Below are 20,341 nucleotides of genomic sequence, written 5' to 3' on the forward strand. Positions count from 1 at the left end.
CGAGAGAGCTAGCATGGAAGGTCCATTAGCCGTGGGCGGTCGGGGCGTCACAACAACTTTGTCAACAAAGCTTAACTTTTGGGACTAAAAACGTAGAGAGGATTATACATCATATTTGATAAGCAAAATACAATACAATAGTAGAAGCAGATAAGTAAAATAGTTTAGTAGTGATTTTGAGATAAAGTTTGAATGCGTCGAGAGACAAAGTCAGACTGCTACTAGATTTAGACACATAAAGTAGGGATGTTGAAAAACAGTCCACACCTACAAAAAAAACTGAAGTAATCTCGATTGCCTCTTGCAGCCCTTTACAGACTGCTTCACAAGAAAATAAGTTGGTGTGTAAACTGAAACTAAATCTCGAGTATTGATCCGACACATCTTCTTATTTCAAAGAAAAAAAGTATGGTAATGGTAAACACTTCTTGATAGAGAATAATGATGAATGTGTAATCAAGTCAGGTGAACCCGCCGATAATTTCTTCATAAAAAATGAATATGACAATAAGCAAAAAAAATTAAAGACCCCGGTGAATCCACCAGAATTCTTAAATGGGCTAGCCAACCGTATCGAGCCCAAAATGGATTGGTATGAATCCATCTCCATGGATATGAGATTTGGTGGAAAAAAAACGGGCTGCTAGATATTATAAGTCTAATGGCCTGGGCCCAGTTACATGAGCAATGCGGCTCAGTCTTCATACGTTGTTCGGTGGGTCTAGACCGCCGGAAACGCTTTGGCGATGGTAACGAGCACATCCACGCAGAGAGCATGACCAGAAACTTGAACGACAAGGGGAGCAAAGGGTTTCAAAAGAATTCGGATCTAACAACAAAAAGATCTGAGATCTGGTGCCGGTTGACGAATCAGGAGAAAGCGGTAGGAATCTGGGTTCAAATCTCTTCAGAAACGGGGAGGAAATAATTTGGTTATGAAGAAGGAGATCCACTGGAAATTTAACGGCTTGGACACCTCCGGTTGAGTAGAGAGCCCAACGGAAACCAGAAGCAATTTCATGGGGCTCAAACCTGAGATGCAGATGTCATATGTGGCGACGGAGAACTTGGCGAGAAAGAAACGATTAACCAGAAGGAGAGGGTAAGAAAGATAACTTGTTGAAGGCGCTGTTTCATTTGTGTCCGCCGAATAGCACTTGAGTCTCCTTTAAAAGGGTGATTAACGTATAAAACAACTTTAAAATATATGAATACTACGGGCGGAAAGTTATAATAAAAGTGATTTTATAATAATTTATGAAGTAATTTAAAATTATGATAGATTAAAAAATATTATAAATGAAAAATAATGAAAGGTTTATGAGATCATTATAATTATTTTTTTTGTTTTGAATTATAATGACAGTAAATTTCACTATTCTCTGATAAATAAAATTATATTTTTAATATTTATTTTAATTCAAATGTTTTGTTTTATAATATTCTTAATTAAACTAACTTATTTAAAGTTTTTTTTTGCGAATATGACTCAAAACTTGAAGTCATTCCTAAAATAATTCATGCTTTTTCTTTTTTTTGTGATGTAATTGTATATTCCCTTTATATGTATGTTTTGTAAAATTTTGTTAAGAGAAGTATATAATATGTTTATGGGTTTTGAGAATTTTAGGATGTAGAAGGATTATTTGTGTTAAGATTAGTTATATTTGAGTTAAAATGTTTTAATGAGGGGGTTCATTGAATGATTTAATGTGATAGTCAATGAGGATGCATGAATCCAACCAACTTCCATAATGGTTCCAAAATTCAACCAAGGGTAGAGGAAGTGGAATCGAATAGCCAAATACGACGCTTTCCAACTGACTTTGATCGGAATTCAGCGTGGCCGGTGCAGCAAATCTTCATTGGCCGTAGGTTTGAACCGGTGTTGTTAAAACACAGCACATCTGTCTTTCGTTCGTCGACATTATTTTTGGAGGAAAAGCCGTATTATGTGGGATCCCCTCATGTGTTACCCTACAGCCCAGAAATCCAATTATGTTAAGCCCAAAAAATTGATCTGAAATATTTATTAACAAAAAGAGAAAAGTCCATTAATAATTGTGATTAAGCGAAACGGTGAGTATCATCCAATCCGGACACGTGTCGACCTGTCAGAAACTGACTTTATGACGTGGCACAACAGGAGAGAAGCGAACATATTTTTATATATATAGATAGATGCGAATAAAACAACTTTAAAATATATGAATATAAAGACAAGTATTTGAAAACATTTTCGGAAAAATGGAGTTGACATGAAAAGGATGTTGACCCACAAGAGTGTAGTACACGTGTTTCAGCTCAAAATCATTCCTCTGGAGTAAGGTTATGTACTAAAACTTAATTGCATCTGAATACGATTTTATTACCATGATAATAGCCTTTATGCTTATTCGGTCGATTTCAAACCCGATGCTCTTCTCTCTCTGAATTGCTAGCAATACATGGACAAAATCATTCTTATCTCCGCCACCATCTACATGATCTTTTACAACTCTCTCTAAGAATTCATCAAAATCATTTTTCGTCTTTTCTACTTCAGCATCCAAACCGCTGATCCAATCAAGCCATGCAAGCCATGGTACATAAGTTCCGATACTAAATGATCCCAATAGCTTCTCGAACCTCTCTATTAACTCCATAAAATCCGTGTCACCACCGTATTTCTTTCCAAAAGCAACTCTACATATTACATCGTTAGTTAAACTCGCCAATAGCTTGCTTAGATTAATCCGCGAAGAATTTGATTTCCTGATATTTTCCATCACTATTCTGATCTCTTCTTTTCGTACGTCTCGAAAGGACCGTACCATCTTGTTGCTTAGGAGATGAAGGACACACACACTCTTCATTTGTCTCCAATACTCTCCATAAGGAGCTAAGCCTACATCACGCCCGTCGTAGTGCAGCTTTCGGAATATTTTCGATCGTGGACGGCTCGCAAAAACGTGGTCGTGGGTCTTCAAAACATCTTGAGCCGCGTCCGCTGAAGAGACTTCAAGAACAGGGACACGGCCAAAGTGAAGGAGCATGCGAGGACCATAACGATGGCTGAGAGAGCATAGTGATCGGTGAGGGTAGCGGCCGAGCTGATGAAGGTTCCCGATAACCGGAAATGTCGGCGGTGACCTTGGTGTACTGATTTTCTTCCCTGTTGACTGTTTTTTCAAGAAGAGAATGGTAACACAAATTATTGACAGTAAAAGAAGTATCATCATCATCTTTTGCATCTCTTGATTATTCAGTCTTCAAGATTTTTTCTTGTGTTGTTGACACTTTGGAGAAAAATCTCTTTTCTCTCTTTTTTCTTGGCTTCCGTGTAAACCCTACCATTCAGTCACCCCCTGTACCGCCGCCGTCATGGCTGGAGACGCTCATCTCCCTTATCCAAATTCCCCCCCCCCCTCATTCCCTCATCTCCTCACCCTACCCCGTTTGTCTCAAAAACCCTTTCTTTCCTTCACTCTCCTTGGAATCTTCCCTCTGTTGCTTCTTCTTTCGGCCCTTCTGTGTTGGTAAACCAGCCTCAAGGTATTGTTGTTCCTACTTCTGCTCCATCAGAACAGTTATTGTCTGCTCCGCAAGTTGCTTCCCGACACGTTAGCTGCAGCTGGTCTTGCTACTAACTCTCCTTCATGTAATACTGAGGATGCTATTATACAGGATGTTTCTGCGCCTGTAACAAACCATACAGATCTTCATGCGTCTGCTATTCCATCAAATGATAATCCTTCTAGATCTGGTCCCTCAGGTCGTAAACTCCCCGCGAACTGGGCAAAGGAACTCCAGAAATCCACTGAAAAATCACTGCACAAAACTGCTAGTCCTAGCTTCACACCAGAAGGTATTCCTAGAATAAAAATTCCAGACTCTGTCTTCAAAAAAGGAGCTGACCTGCATCAAGATTTTGTGATTGGCGTTTTCCTTGGTAAAACTCCATCTTTTAGCCATATCCAGGGTGTGTTAAAACACATCTGGGGAAGAGGAATGAAGCTGGAAATCCACTTGAGACCAGAGTCAAGATCAATGTTAGTTAGAATTCCTAACTCAACAATTAGGAAAAAGATTGTTGACCAGGAATTCTGGCACATAGGCAACGTTCTGTTTTACGTCGCTCAGTGGTCTGCTACTGTCGCCTTGCATCCTCCTTCCTTCACCTCTATGCCACTATGGGCTCACTTTAGAGGAATTCCTTTTGACCTCTATACGCAGGAGGGTCTTGGAAGAGTTGGAGACCTGCTTGGTATCCCAATTGAAGTAGATGAGTTTACAAGAAGGATGGTAGATATAAGTGTTGCTCACATTAAATGCAGAATTGATTGCACCAAACCCTTACCTAGAGTTGGTGAAATTGAACGTGACAATGGCGAATTGGTTACCGTTACCATTGACTACCCATGGGTCCCACCCATTTGCTCCTGCTGTTCCGAAATTGGCCACCTTGAATCCCATTGCCCGGCTGGAAAATGGAGAACCAAGCAGCCTCCACCACCACCCTCAGACATGCCTCCACCTGTACCTCAGCCTGTTAATATTGCATCGAGTACTCCTTCCTCTGGTCATATTGAGCTGCAAAACTCTTCTGATGTTCTGGAATCAGTAAACAATGTCTCTGTCCCAACTCCTCTGGATCAAGCCTCGACTAATCTTGTTCCTGCTGATACAGTTCTTGGCGATCAAAATCAAAGTATATCTCTAACTAGTCTCAAATATGTAGCCCCAAATCCAAATCAGGAAGATGCTATCATGATTTTGGAGCCTGATGGAACCATCTCCACCCCTCCTGTTTCTCCCCATTTTACCTCTAATAACCTCCCAGTCTCCCCCTCTCCATCTCCTGAAGGGTTCTCCATCCCATTTGACTATTCTCCCTTTGATAACCAGCCTCCTCCACCCAGTAAAATTACTCACCTGCTTGCTTTCCCTGCTGTTCACCACCCCAGACCAGTAAAATTCTTTTCCTCTAAAAAATCAAACCTTCCCATAACCTCATCAGACTCTAAATTTCCTCTTTCCCTTAACCCTTTTGCCTGCCTAAGCCTTGAACCGCCTTCAGACTCCTCTTTTCCTCCCCCCTTATCTTCTTGTCCTCCCACTCTCCCCTCAGAGGGATCTCTCCAACCTGCAGGAGAGATTCCAACCCATTAATCATTTTTAATGATAGAAAACCTATTTTTTTGGAATGTTAGAGGTATCAATGAAACTGACAAGCATAGTAAATTTCGGAGGTGGATAGATAACCACCATATTAGTATAGGCGCCCTTTTAGAAACCCACCTTAAAGAACCCTCTTTGGCTCTGGTCTTGAACTCTCTTTGTCCCACTTGGGGCTCCTTTTCTAACCATCTCTCTGACCCTGATGGTCGTATCATTTTCATTTGGAAACCCTTTCTTAATGTCACTATTCTCCACCAATCCCGCCAATCAATGACCTGTCGAGTTGAGCCCCCAGCTGCTGAACCCTTCTATCTTACAGCCATCTATGCAGGAAATACCTCTGACGAGAGAACCGAACTGTGGATCGAACTCTTGAACATGCACAGCTCACTGTCTCTTAATTCTCTCCCTTGGCTTGTTGGAGGTGATTTCAACGAGATCACTCACCCAGCAGAGCACTCTGTTCCAGCTGTCTCATCCTTCACCTCTCACATGATTGAATTCAACTCTTGTCTAAGTCAGCTTGAAATCAGGGATTTACGTTACCATGGTCCCAGGTTCACTTGGTCAAATAAGAGACCTGAAGACCCAATAGCAAAAAAGCTGGACCGCGCCTTGATTAACGAGCAATGGCTTGATCTCTTTCCTCGCAGCCTTGCTAAATTCCTAGCCCCAGAAATCTCTGACCATACTCCCTGCTGCATTGACCTTGACTGTCCTCTTCCCCTAGCCGGCTCAAAACCCTTTAAATTTTTCAACTACCTAACCTCCCACCCTGATTTCCTAACCCTTGTGGCTGAGTCATGGACTTGCACTGAAGCTGAGATTCACTCTCTGGCCCTGTTGAGTGCCAAACAAAAAGAGCTTAAGAGAGAGCTAAAGAGATTAAACAGAGATAATTTTTCAGATATTCAAAAAAGAGTGAACGAAACTAACGGTTTGTTTAACAATGCGCAGGTTTTGTCGCTCCAACAGCCCACGCCATCAAATTTCGCAGCAGAAAAAGACCTTCTTGAAAAGCTGAACATGTTGAAAAGAGTGGAAGAAGAATATTACAAGCAGTTATCTCGAATAAACTGGCTCAAATGTGGGGATCTTAATACTAGCTACTTTCATAAAGTAGCAAAGGCTAGAAATGCTTACAACTCAATTACCATTCTTATTGGCTTGAATGGGTTTGAAGCATCATCTCCCGAAGACATTGGCAATCTCGCAGTATCCCACTTTCAGGAGACTCTAGGACCCACAACACACACAACATCTCCAGCTCTGATCTCGCAGGTGGCTGCTCTGGTGCGCACAGACCGGTTCTCTTGCTCCCCTGAGCAGGCAATCATTCTCTCCAGAATACCATCACCTGAGGACATTACAAAGACCATGTTTAGACTCAACCAGAACAAAAGTCCAGGTCCAGATGGATACACTTCAGGTTTTTATAAAGCAGCTTGGGGAATAATTGGTGAGGAAGTTGTTAGCGCAATAACCTCTTTTTTCTACTCATCAAATCTGCCTAAGGCAACCAACTCTACTATTCTTACCCTACTCCCTAAATTCCCTGGTGCTTCTATTATCAAAGACTACAGACCAATTTCTTGTTGTAACACGCTCTATAAGGTCATTTCTAAGCTCCTAGTTTCCAGACTTAAACCTCTCCTCCCTAATATCATTCTTCCCAATCAAACTGCATTCATTAAAGGGAGACTCCTCATCGAAAAATGCCTTCTTGCAGCAGAGATTGTCTCTGGTTATCACAGGCAAAATGGTCGGAAAAAACTTACCTTGAAGATTGATATTGCCAAGGCCTTTGACTCTGTCAGGTGGGACTTCCTAACTGCCTGTCTTGAAGCGCTAAACCTTCCTGCTGATTACATCACATGGCTAGCTTCTTGTTACTCAACTCCAACTTACTCAGTTGGCATCAATGGGAGGCTCCATGGCTACTTCAATGGCACAAGAGGACTCAGGCAGGGTGACCCCCTTTCACCATACCTGTTTGGCATAGTAATGAACACACTCTCTCAGAAACTGAATGAAGCTACACAGACGGGACGGTTCGGGTTTCACCCTAATTGTCAAGAATCAGGGCTCACACACCTCTGCTTTGCTGACGATATCCTTATTTTCACTGACGGCTCATCCTCGTCTGTCCAAGGAGTTCTCCAAGTTCTAGAAGAGTTCAAAGCCTTCTCAGGTCTGTCAATCAGCGTGGAGAAGTCCTGTTTTTTCCCTAGCGGGTTGACTGAATCAGAAACTTCCACCATAGTCTCTTCCTCTGGAATTCCGCTCGGCTCCCTCCCTGTCCGGTACCTAGGCCTACCTCTCAACTCAAAGAAGCTGTCTCTTGCTAACTCCGAGCCGCTCCTGCAGCAGATCAGAACAAAAATTAGTGCATGGACAACAAAATACTTGTCGTTTGCTGGCAGACAAGTGCTCATCTCAACAGTCATAGCAGGTATTACTAATTTTTGGTGTGGAGCTTTTGTGTTACCTAAAGAATGTATCAGCGCCATAGACAAAATGTGCAACGCTTTCCTCTGGAAAGGCACATTGGAGGGTAAGTATGTGGCTAGAGTGGCATGGGAAAAGGTTACTCAACCGAAACAGAGTGGGGGACTTGGGCTCAGAAACCTCGGGCTCTGGAACCAAACTTGTACCATCAAGCTTCTCTGGCTCCTGCTATTTAAAACAGAATCAATATGGGTTGCTTGGATACATCAAAATGTCATTAAAGATGATAGTATCTGGCAAATGAAGCCAAAGCAGCAGCATACCTGGATCTTCAAGCAAATCTTAGCTCAAAGGCAGACATCAATTCAATGGGTTCAAATAGATCTAGGGAATGGTGTTGATGTCAACTTCTGGTTTGATCCTTGGACAAAGTTTGGTCGACTAATCAAGTTCTTAGGGCCGATGGGACCTCGCCTTACTGGAATTCCTCTCACAACCGCAGTGGCAGAGCTCTGGAGGGATGGCGCTTGGGCTTTACGGTCTGCGCGATCTCATCAAATGGAGGAATTGCTTATATATCTCACAACAATCTCCTTATCTGATTCATCTAGCTTTCCACAATGGCTAATCAATGGCAAGATTCAAACTTCCTTCAAAAGCACCCTCATTTATCATTCGCTAGTGGAGTCACCAACAGTACCTTGGTACCCACTCATCTGGATCAAGAGAGGTATACCTAAACACAAATCACTAGCTTGGCTAATGCTTCTCAACAGGTGCCCTACTAGAGACCGCCTCCTATCTTGGGGTCTCAATACAGATCCGTTAAGCCTCCTCTGTAACCAAGACAATGAATCGAGAGATCACATCTACTTCAACTGCTCATACACCAGTGCTGTCTGGAACCATTTCTCCTCGCGGTTCGCCATCAACTCAGCAACGAACACGTGGGATGACATCACTAACTCTCTACAATCTCAATCCATCTCCAGTAAACACAAATATCTCTCGATCCTCACTTGGCAGGCGACGGTGTACGATCTGTGGTGGGAAGGGAACGATCGGCTTCACCGAGGGAATCATCGATCAACTGACCTGATCATTGCCAAAATCTCTGCAACGATCAAGAACAAAATCTCTGCACTGCGGCCTCAGAACAATTCCCTTGCTAGCGAACTGATGCAATATTGGTTCCTTCTCTTCCCGTAACTATCTCTCTTTTCGTTGCTGCGTCTGGTTTCTTTGTGACTAGGGTTCCGTCACTTTCGTTTCCTTGCTCTTTATAGAGTCGCCAGCTGGGCTCTTTTTCTTCTAAGGCCTCATGAAAATGTTGGGTTTTTCTTATGTATTGGGTCCTTTGTTATTTCCTGTGGGCTAAGGTTTCTACTTGGGTTTCTTAAAAGGGCTAGTTATTAAAGTGGGTATTGTAATCACTTTTACTACAATCGTTTATTTTAATGCACAAAAGTAGTCAAAAAAAAAAAAAAGATTTTTTCTTGTGAACTTGTGTTTTTCTTTTGGACTTGGGTACCGTATATACAAGCCTAGTTTATCTATGGTACGTGTTGTCTGTCCACTTGAATTGTTTAATCATCAAAACTAAAAACAATTGGTTATATGTTGCCAACAGTTAAAAATGGTATCTGATTATTAAATGTTTGCTCTTACAAACACGTAAGTGATGGAGAATATCCACGTAGAATTTACCAAATTACCAATCGACAAATCATCATATTAGTTTTTACTTTTAAAATATGATATTTCCAAAAAATATTTCAAAACTGAAAAAAATAACTTAAAAATATACCCAATCTTGAAAAAAATTATAATAAAATCAGCTGACATTAAAGTTAAAATTACTTTGTAAAGAATACAATAATTTCAGAAAAATTAAAGTTATACATTATTTAGAATGTTCAGATAAATTTTAAAACATCAATTAAATATTTCATCAACATCTTAATGTAATACTGATAGAATATAAAAAAAAATCCAGATAAAAATAATTCTTTCAAAAAAATTAAATTCTATATCAAATATAAACTAACCAAAAGGAAAAAAAATCACTTAAAATAACTTAATATTACTCCATAAAATTTATAAGCCATTGAACATCTCTACATCAAAGACTAATCAAAATATAGCAAATCATTGTCTTAATTTCTGCCTGTCTATTTTTTAAAATAAATATTAAAAAAACTAAAAATTAAAGTTAAAGTTATACATTATTTAGAATGTTCAGATAAATTTTAAAATCAATTAAATATTTCAATCAACGTCTTAATGTTTTACTGATAGAATATCAAAAATTCCAGATAAAAATAATTATTTCAAATAAATTAAAATCTATATCAAATAATGTAAAATAACAAAAGGAAAAATATAACTAAAAACTAACTTAATATTACTCTATAAAATTTAGAGAAATTGCCAAAAATACAATTTTCATAGTACCACTTTTCATGTTTACATTAACTACTTTTACCCCCTTCTTTAGTGAAGGGTAAAAGATATTTATAATCTTTTGATTAACTTTGACAAAAAAAAACATATGGTTAACTAATCTAAACTTAAAACATCAACTCTAAACCCTAGATCATCAACTCTAAACCCTAAACCATGAAACATTAACTCTAAACCCAAAATCCCGAAACATCAACTCTAAACCCTAAACCTTCAAATCTAAACTCTAAACCCTAAACCTTCAAATCTAAACCCTAAAACATCAACTCTAAACCCTTAACGTAAACTCTAAACTCTAAATCGTCGACTCTAAACTCTAAACCATAAAACATCAACTCTAAACCCTAAACCCCGAAACATCAACTCTAAACCCTAAACCCTAAACCTTCCAATCTAAACCCTAAAACATCAACTCTAAACCCTAAACCCTAAACCCTATATTTTTCTGAAATTCGAACCCTAAACCCTAAAACCCTAAATCTTCAAATCTAAACCTTAAAACATCAACTCTCAACCCTAAACATAAACCCTAAACCCTAAAACCCTAAAACAATAGCTCTAGGGTTTTAGGGTTTAGGGTTTAGGGTTTAGGATTTAGGGTTTAGGGTTTAGGGTTTAGGATCTAGGGTCTAGGGTTTGGGGTTTAGAGTTGAAGGTTTAGGATTTAAAGTTGATGTTTTAGGGTTTAGGGTTAATTTTTCAGGGTTTAGGGTTTAGAGTTTACTTTTTAGGGTTTAGAGTTTAGTGTTGATAGTTTAGGGTTTAGTGTTGATGGTTTAGGGTTTAGAGTTGAAGTTTAGGGTTAATTTTTTAGGGTTTAGGGTTTAGAGTTTACTTTTTAGGGTTTAGGGTTTAGTGTTGATAGTTTAGGGTTTAGTGTCGATGGTTTAGGGTTTAGAGTTGAAGTTTAGGGTTTAGAGTTGATGTTTTAGGGTTTAGGGTTTAGAGTTGATGTTTCGGGATTTAGGGTTTAGAGTTGATGTTTCAAGGTTTAGGGTTCGTATTTCAAAAGAAAATAGGGTTTAGGATTGATGGTTTAGGGTTTAGGGTTCGTATTTAAAAAAAAAAGGATTTAGGATTGATGGTTTAGGGTTTAGAGTTGAGTTTTAGGATTTAGAGTTTGAATTTCGAAAATAGTATAATTCGAAAAAAAAAATTAAAAAAAATATTTTTATTTTTTTAGATTTTTGTATATTTAAATATTTATTTATTATATATATAAAGAAGAAAGGCATAAAAGTCTTTTGCCACTTAACGAAGAAGGTAGTTTTGAAGATGTGCCTTTAGTGAAGGTAAAAATGAAAAGTGGTAGCATAAAAGTGGTAAACATGTAATTTTCCCTAAACTTTATAAGACATTGATCATCTCTACATGAAAGTTAAAATCACTAATCAAAATAGAGCAAATCATTATCTTAATTTCTGTCTGTCTATCTTTTCTAAAATAAATATTAAAAAAACTAAAAATCAGTATCAAATATGTTAAACTAACAAATAGGAAAATAACTAAATATAAATATATTAAAATAATTAAAAAATTAACTGAAAAATTTAAAAATATTTTGTAAAGAATACAAGAATTACAGGAAAAAAAATAAGATTACTTGAATTTAAAAGACATGAGATTTTCAGTATAAAAGTTATATATTATTGAGAATGTTTACCTATTTTAAAACACCAATAAAAATATGAAATATCCCAATATTAATTAATTCTTAGTAAAATATCAAAATTTCTAAAAAGATTTCAAAATATGAAAATTTATATCAGTTTATGTAAGCTTAGAAATTATAACAACCCTCAAAATATGTCGAATCAACCTCTTAATTTAATATATATAGAAAGAATATTTATTTTAAAATAAATGAAAATTTGTATTCAATAATATAAAATAACAAATGAATATATCATTAAATAATTTGATATTACCATATAAAAGTTGAGGCTATAAAATGTAAGGAATGTTTACAAAGAATTTAAAACAACTAAATGATACATAAAGCAACCAATTACTCCTGAATACTTAGAGTTGTGATTATGCTTGTCATGTATTAGGCATAAGCTTCACACTCGCAGCCATGGGAGTACTCATTGGAGAACATTTCTCACAATTGAACTTCTTAAGAACTTTCTCAATGTAATGAGATTGTGTCAAAAATAGTTCTTTGTTTTCACGTTTGATTCTAATTCCAAGAATCACATTCGATTCCCCTATGTTTTTCATTGCAAATTTGATGACAAAAATGCTTTTTAAAGCTCTACTTGTCTAAGGTCAGCACTAAATATCAACATGTCATTAACATACAAGCGAATGACTAATCTGTTACCAAATTCATCAATATTTCAATATAAACATTTATCTGATTGGTTTAACTTGAAAGCAATTGATAAGACAACCTCATCAAGCTTTTGATGTCACTGCGTAGGTGCTTGCTTTAGCCCATACAATGACTTGATCATCTTACACATCAGGCATAATAAAACCTACAGGTTGCTTCATATTCAACTCCTCTTTCAAAATACCATTTAAGAACGCTGTCTTAACATCCATTTGGTGAATCACAAAGTTATCAATTGCCGCTAAAACAATTAATAATCTTATAGAAGAGATCCTAGCAACTAGAACATATTTATCAAAATGATCAATACGTTGCCTTTGTTTAAAGCCTTAAATAATCAATCAAGCTTTAAACTTGTCGATATGTGACATGTTTGGAGACACAAAAGTTTAATCTCCTTTATTAGTTACACTTGAACTTGGAACCAAAGCCTTTGACACATGTATATATAAAAAATGAGTTTCATCAAATATTGCATCTCTTGATTCAATTACAGTGTGAACTGCTATTGAATCATTATGTTCTATTCATAAAACCTATAAGCCTTGGAATGCTATGCAGATCCAATAACAATGCAATCAATACCTCTGTCTCTCAAAATTTTAATCTTGGGTTGGGGTAGTCTTAAAACAGCCCTACATCCTCAAACTCGAAAATAATTTAAGTTTGGCTTTCTCTTATACCACAGTTCATAAGGGGTAAGTTTTTTTCCTAACAAAGATATTGTTGTCTAATTATATTTGTTAACATTTTGTTCCAATGTAACAATGTATAAGTCCTAGCATTACATATTTTTTTCAATGATTTAAATGGTTGCCTAATTATCTTTGTTAACATGCAAGTACTACAATTTTCTAAATATATATCAAAAGTATGAATCAACTCTTCTTTAGACATATTAACTTACGATTATAATGTACATGATCTAATCTAGCTTGCCATAGTGAAATATCATTTTTACTAGAACTTGCCATATAAAAATTGACAACTTTATTAATATTAAGTATAAACATTCCATTGTAGAAATATCTAAATCCAACAAATACACCATATTTCGATATGATATACTTCGGATTCATATACTTTCTTAAAACCACATTTATTTAAAACACAACCAGATACTAAGTTTTTTTTTCTAATTTTGGGTACATGAAGTACATCCTTGAGATCAAGATTTTTTCAGAACTAAATTCTAACAGCACTTTGCCACGACCTACGATAGGGGCAGTTGACTCGTTTCCCATATGAAGTACGGATGCATCTTGAACTTGCTCATATATAGTGAACCATTCACGATCCCTGCAAAAATGTGTTGTTGCACCCGAGTCAATCCACCATGCCACTTTATCATCCTACACATAAAAGGCCTCATACATCTTTGATACATGATTCACATTAGAATATGATTGAAAATTAGAGTTTTGACCTTAAGCTTGCTCCTTAGACCCTTTTCCCAAATGATTTTGTATTGTTTTACTCTTATCCTTTCATGCTCGGCAATCACGGCTTAAGTACCAGCCTCATTATTTTTGGGTTTTCCTTACTCTTGCGCCCTTAGAGATTCTTCTATGCGCAAATGGTTGTCAAGTTGTACAAGAGACACCTCTTCCTTTTTTGTGTGTTTATCATGTGTTTAAAGTCTCTCCATGAAGGTGATAACTTATCGATGATACTCGATACTCAGATGGATTTGTCCATCTTCATGGTGTGTTGCGCAAATTGACGTAGTATGCAAAAGAATTCATTGTATTTCTCCATAACTGGCCTAGAATCAGACATCTTGCAATGATTAAAATTACTAACAAGGAACTTCTTACTAGAAGCATCCTCAGCCATGTACTTTGATTATAATGCATCCCACAACTGTTTTGCGTATTCGAGATTATGATAAACATCAAAGAGAGGATCTGATATACCATTGGGAATATGGCCACGGCATATGTAATCGTTGTTTTCCCATTAAAGTTGCCTCCTTGTCTCATCCAAATACTCGTTCTCAGCATCCTTCAACACATTAGGCATGTGCAAGCTTAGAACATACACTACATTCAGATTTGTGAGGAGAAAATGCATCTTCTTTTGCAATCTTCGAAAGTCAACTCCCTCAAACTTATCTAACTTTCCAAACTTTGATGTCATCTCTCGCACAAACACACCAGTCATAATTCACAAGAAAATACACTTTAAGATTGTTTGTTAAGTTGGGTTGTAAATCAAAAAGTTGTGAAATATATATTTGGATAATAATTTAATCGCCACGCTTTCTTTAAAGAGTGTTTCGACCCTATTCCAAGCCTTGGGTTACACGAAATTCCTTTGTGGGATAAGACAATCAAAATCTCACTCTTGTTCTAGGCTAAGATACAAGAGAAACAAATAGAGCTTTAGTGTTTATATGTGTTTCTTCAACATCGTTGATGATCTTTGAACAATGAATCTCTCTCTCTCTCTCACACACACACACTAACTATTAGTTTATTATTTTTCTATATCCATTTGCCAGTGTCTACATCTCCTTATATAGAGAGTGAAGAGTTGCAACTAATAATTGCAATGGTTAAACCAAAAGTTGCAAAAGGTTAACGAAGAGTTACAATGGTTAATCACCAAAGATTGCAATCATCAATATGGTTATTACCAAAGGTTGTAATCATCAATAGTTGCAAGCTTTCATTTATATAGTTGCAATTGTTCATACAACAAACAATTGCAATGGTTCATATAAACAATTGCAATGGTTCATATAAAAATTTGCACCCATTTACTTAAATATATAATAGTTATCCCATGTTCTTTATCTTTTTCGTGTTCACCCATTCCCATCTTTCATAATGATGGGAGAAAAAAGAAAATTTCTATTGATTTTCATCGGAACGTTTCAATGTAAGGGCATCATCAACGATAAGTCTCTCACATAGTCTCTTAACATATTTATATTAATTTTTAGTGAAAATTTAGTTGAGTAATTAAAATTTAAAGTAAAAAGATAAATCATGCAATAAATGAAAGACATATGGCAGAGGATTTATTAGAGACAAAGAGAGAGTACCTAAAAAAGGGACGATTCTCATTATTTTCCTTCCCCCTCTCCTACTATTCTTTTTAATACTAATGTAGCTAGAGACTCATGTCAAAAAGTAACTGCTGCTAGTGCTCTAAGCTTTGGTCTTTAGATTGGCTTTGTTTCTGGATCCCGGTCTTATTTTTAGGTTAAAGCTCCGACTAGTTTTGGGTTTAAGTTCCGCATTGTTTGAACTTTTTTATTTGTTGTTTGCTTGATTCTTTTTCATTAGTTGTGTAAATTCGTCTCTCTTCTATGGATTATCATTTGAGTGTAGTTTCTCCAAGTTCAAAGATTCAAAATGTTTCAGACTGATTTTAGTGGAGTACAAAAAAATGGATCTTCTCATCGTGTTATAATAGTCATCCGACAAGTCCTTTTGTAACACACGAATCTGGGCTTCCGAGCCTCTTATGATCTGCGGCCTTACACTAATGCAATTCGACTATTTGTTCATTTTTAAGCCCAATATTTTCTAAGTCATTTTCCATCAATTGAGGTTTAGTTCAAAAGCTCAATACATGTATAAAGAGAAGGTAAATCTGTTAAATCATAAAATGATATTCAATACATATGTTAAGTTGCACTATAGGCTATCATAACTTCATTCCTAATTCGATCTACCCACACACCACACAACTTCATGTTGATTAAGTCTTCACGGACCCTTGGCTTTGCCATGATCAGCCTCAGATCCTGAAACCATAAACCATTCACTCAATCATAATCTGATATCCTAACGGTTGATTCTAACAATGCATGGTTTGGTTCCTCTAACTAATCATAAACCTCTACTAAATCATTCAGACAACAATAGGCCAAACCCAAACCATGTCTAAGCCTAACCCCTAACCAATACTACTTGAACCACATATCCGGATCGCCCATGATCTAACCCGACCACACGGTTGGGATCTAGGATCGATTGGCCATCCTATAAGTCCGGCCCATTGGAACATGGACACTCTTACCTGATCAGGCCCAAGGACTGGATCCATGTAACCTAGTCAGGTCATAACCCATTCTGTTTGCCTGGCAACCGATCGGACCTTGCAACGCTATACCGCGGTCAGAAAACCACCCACGCATCCAACCGATGGCCAAGGATCGTGTGTGGCTGAACCGGCTTAGGCCTTGCTTTAACACCAACAAACCCACTTGTGCCTGTTTGCATATTGACAGAAAGAGAAGAAGGACAATTAATTGAAATAAGAACAGAGGAGGGCGGATGTACCCCTAACCGATCAGACCGCGGACCCGACCAAACAGGCCGATTTTCTAGTCCGATGGATCGCCGGTCACATCCTGTACCTTGGAACCACGATCAGGCGTCCCCACTTGTTTCTCCTTGCTTGTGCCTTTCATTCTTAACCTGTTTCTCTCTCCCACATGATCACCCTCGCCAGAGAAGTAAATACCACCACAATCGGCCTCTCTTTGGCCGATCTCTCTCTCTCTCTCTTTCTCTCTCTCTCTCTCTCTCTCTCTCTCTCTCTCTCGATATTTCTCTCTGGTTTTACTCTGAAACTGATGCCTAAAATCGACTCCAGGACCCCCAATATATAGAAGAAGGGTTTGCCAAATGCCTTGGGCGAATGGGCACAACATGTTGGGCGAATAGGTACGACTTGGTGGGCAAATGGATGCAACCTGAACCACTCCCACCCCATCGCCTATAACCGCCTGTAACCACCCCTTGTTGGGTGATAGTCAGGCCTAACCGGTTACCCAAGTCCCCAAGGTCTGACCCAAGGCCCCACCAGCCCATAGCCAACCTAGACCGACCAACCAGCCTGACCATGGCCCGGACCCGGACCAACCGCCCAAGACCTAAAGACTCGTCCAGCTGAGTGAGCTGACTCCCAACTAACCCAGCTGAGTGAGCTAGTATTCCAGCTAGTTGAGCTGGCTTAACTTGGACCGAGTAAGACTGAGCTTAACCGAACTTTGCCTAGCTGGTCGAGCTTCTTGTCTGCATCGCCTAGTTACCGTATAACTCGTCCAACTCCCTTATCTTTATTTTCATTTGTGTTTGGTTAAGTCTCAGCCTCCTCATGCACTTAACCTTTTATTTTGGCCATGGAACACTTGCCTTTTAGTCACATGACTGGCTAGTACGTTTCCTTCAACCATGACACCTCCCGATGATCCTATCTAGGATCGGGGATGTTACAAATTTTGTCTCAGTTAAATGTGGTTCAATTATGCAATGAATCAGATTCAAATCTATTCATGACCTAAGGAGAAGAATTGATGTAGCTATTTGGTGGATTTGATTAAGAAGTTTCAAGCTTTCTTTGACAGCGATGAGGTCTCTGGGAAGAAATATTGATAGATGCGATAGTGAAATATGTGGAGGAGATTTCGTCTTTCCTATAAGTGCCAAATGAAGATGTGAAGGATCTAGAAAAACACGTGAAAATTATTGATGTTAACTTCTTCTTGTTTAAGTGTAATCTGGCCTCTACTAAGCTTGTTGTAACCATCTTGGGGTTTATTTTTGTGCCCTTAATCAATAACAATATGAGTAATTTTACTCTATATTCATAAAAGACTGAAAAATGAAAAATATAGCTATTTAACAGTGACATCCAATAAATGAGACAACTATAGATCCTTCAAGTCATGTGGATGTGAGGATGACAAAGAAGCTAATACATATGTAATACACTATGCTCTTTTATTAAATAAATAGTATAGATAATCTGAATCAAATTCAACAACAGGAGTAGAGGAAGAAGAAAGAATAGGAATTCATATCAACAATGCAATGTTAAGAGTACGAAGAGGAGGTATAGTATAGATTTTTGAAAAATTCATGTCCGTTTAATTTTTTAAAATATATCATATGCAAAAAATGTGTATGTTTTTTAATATATTTTTCAGTTAATCATATTTATATTGAAAGCATAGATTAAATAAAATATGACGGAGAAGAAAAAAATAAGCAAAAGAAGAAAGAGAAAGATGAAGATGAAGATGAAATGAATCAATGGATAGGATTTGTAATATTACATAATATATAAAAGAATATTATAACCATGGTTTTGATATGTGTATATATTAAATTATAATTTTTAACGGTTATGCAATGCAAATACTAGTGATTTAAAATCAATTATTAATTATTTGTAATCTATCAAATTTTATAATTTTAAGATAAATTTAAGTTGATGGATTCTAAAATCTCTGCAGTATGCATTGGATTTTAAATTCAATCATTTATTCATGAGATTCCATAAACGATAACTTGAAATCAATCCAAAACATAAAAATAATTAAAATCCTTAAAATTTGAATAACACTAGATTTAAAAAACCGGATTTAAATCATTCATTGAATAATTCTAGATTTTAAAATATAATTTATAATCATCATTCGAAAACAGAGAATTTTGTTTAGATTTATACTCTATTAAAATACATCATTGAATAACACCACCTAAACAATATTAATGGGGTCCATAAAATTTGGTTTTTAAGATTATTAGTTAAATGTTTACTATTTTATTACGCAACAATTTTTCTTTTGAGATCCAATATCACAAGTTCTGTCCTTTTATTAATGTATAGAGTTCTTTTTTTTTTTGAACATTCATATGTGTATAGAGTTAGGAACATAGCGAGCGTAAATAAAAAACGTTCTTACAAATATCATAATTATTTGTTTGATAAATTTATCCTCTTATGTTTCTCATTCCTATAGTCTCCATCCTGCAATTTCCACATATAAAAGATGTCAGCTTTTCTATGCACACATGACACAACATAATAAAATACATGCATATTTGTATGGTTATTAAATGGAACTATTTAAGTTGGTATGTATATTTACTTGTTGATGAGTAATGATTGCGTAAAAACACAAAAAAAAACATTCATGACTGTTATACATGTAGCATATATGTTGAATTTTCAAAACTAGGAGATAGAAAAATCTGTTAAAAACAATAATAACTGTTTCTCTTTAAATCGCTTAAAAACAGTCATAATAGTTTAACAATAAATAATTCTGAACAATTAGTCAAAGAAATAAAACAATTTTAAACAGGAACTGACCAACACACAACAAAAAGGTAATCAAATTCAATAGAATAAGGGAAGAGGCCATTACTGTGATGATTGAGATGAAAGAGGTGGATGGCATTTGAGCTCACATTTGTCTTCGCATGCTACTGGATGTTGAAAGAAAAATCCGCACAAGAACAAACATTTGTCCATGCATGAATTTCCTTCTACTTTTCTTTCCATGGTCACAATTATTATTAATACCATCATCATCAATAAAATGCATTTCTTCATATTCATATTTCTTAAACTTTTTCTTTTGTGCATATATGATTAAGAAAAATGTATGAATATATATACACATAAGAAAAAATATGGTCTTAATTATGTTCAAAAAGATATGGTCTTTATTACTTTTATTGCTTTGACCGATTTTCGTACATAACGACTTTTTGCATATGCATTATGTAACTAGTTTACCTAAATTTGGTAACATATATGCATTTAATAACAAAAGGAGATCTAAATATGAGAACTTAGCATTAATGATTTGGACCAGGGAGTTGAGAATTTGAATACATAATAAATTCAATGAAATATGAGAATTGAGTAGTTTTGCAAAATTACTGTTCTAAACTTTAAAGTCATTTGAAGTTACATTTTAACATTAAGAGATTATTTAAATAATATTTTATCCTTTAAAATATTTTAATTATTTTAATTATATATATATATATATATATATTATTTTATCAAACATATAATAACTTAACAATTAATTCCATGTATTATTTATATTTTCTTTTTTCAGTAATTTATTTGGTGATCAAGTAAAAAGAATTGAATAGTCTATTTAAAATTCAT

General features: G+C 36.3%; 1 protein-coding gene across 1 annotated transcript; it reads right to left on the reverse strand.

The window, feature by feature from the left end:
- Window positions 1-348: 348 nt before the first annotated feature.
- On the reverse strand, window positions 349-3,389 carry LOC106373555 (cytochrome P450 71A24-like). The gene has a single exon (XM_048745870.1). It carries the CDS (start codon window positions 3,231-3,233, stop codon window positions 2,337-2,339), a length of 897 nt encoding a protein of 298 aa, XP_048601827.1. The 5' UTR covers window positions 3,234-3,389; the 3' UTR covers window positions 349-2,336.
- Window positions 3,390-20,341: the final 16,952 nt, after the last annotated feature.

This window comes from Brassica napus, chromosome C1, assembly GCF_020379485.1.
Source record: "Brassica napus cultivar Da-Ae chromosome C1, Da-Ae, whole genome shotgun sequence".
Taxonomy (NCBI): domain Eukaryota; kingdom Viridiplantae; phylum Streptophyta; class Magnoliopsida; order Brassicales; family Brassicaceae; genus Brassica; species Brassica napus.

Excerpts from the sequence above, each read along its gene's own strand:
- LOC106373555 (XM_048745870.1), bottom strand. The coding sequence starts at position 3,233 with ATGCAAAAGATGATGATGATACTTCTTTTACTGTCAATAATTTGTGTT.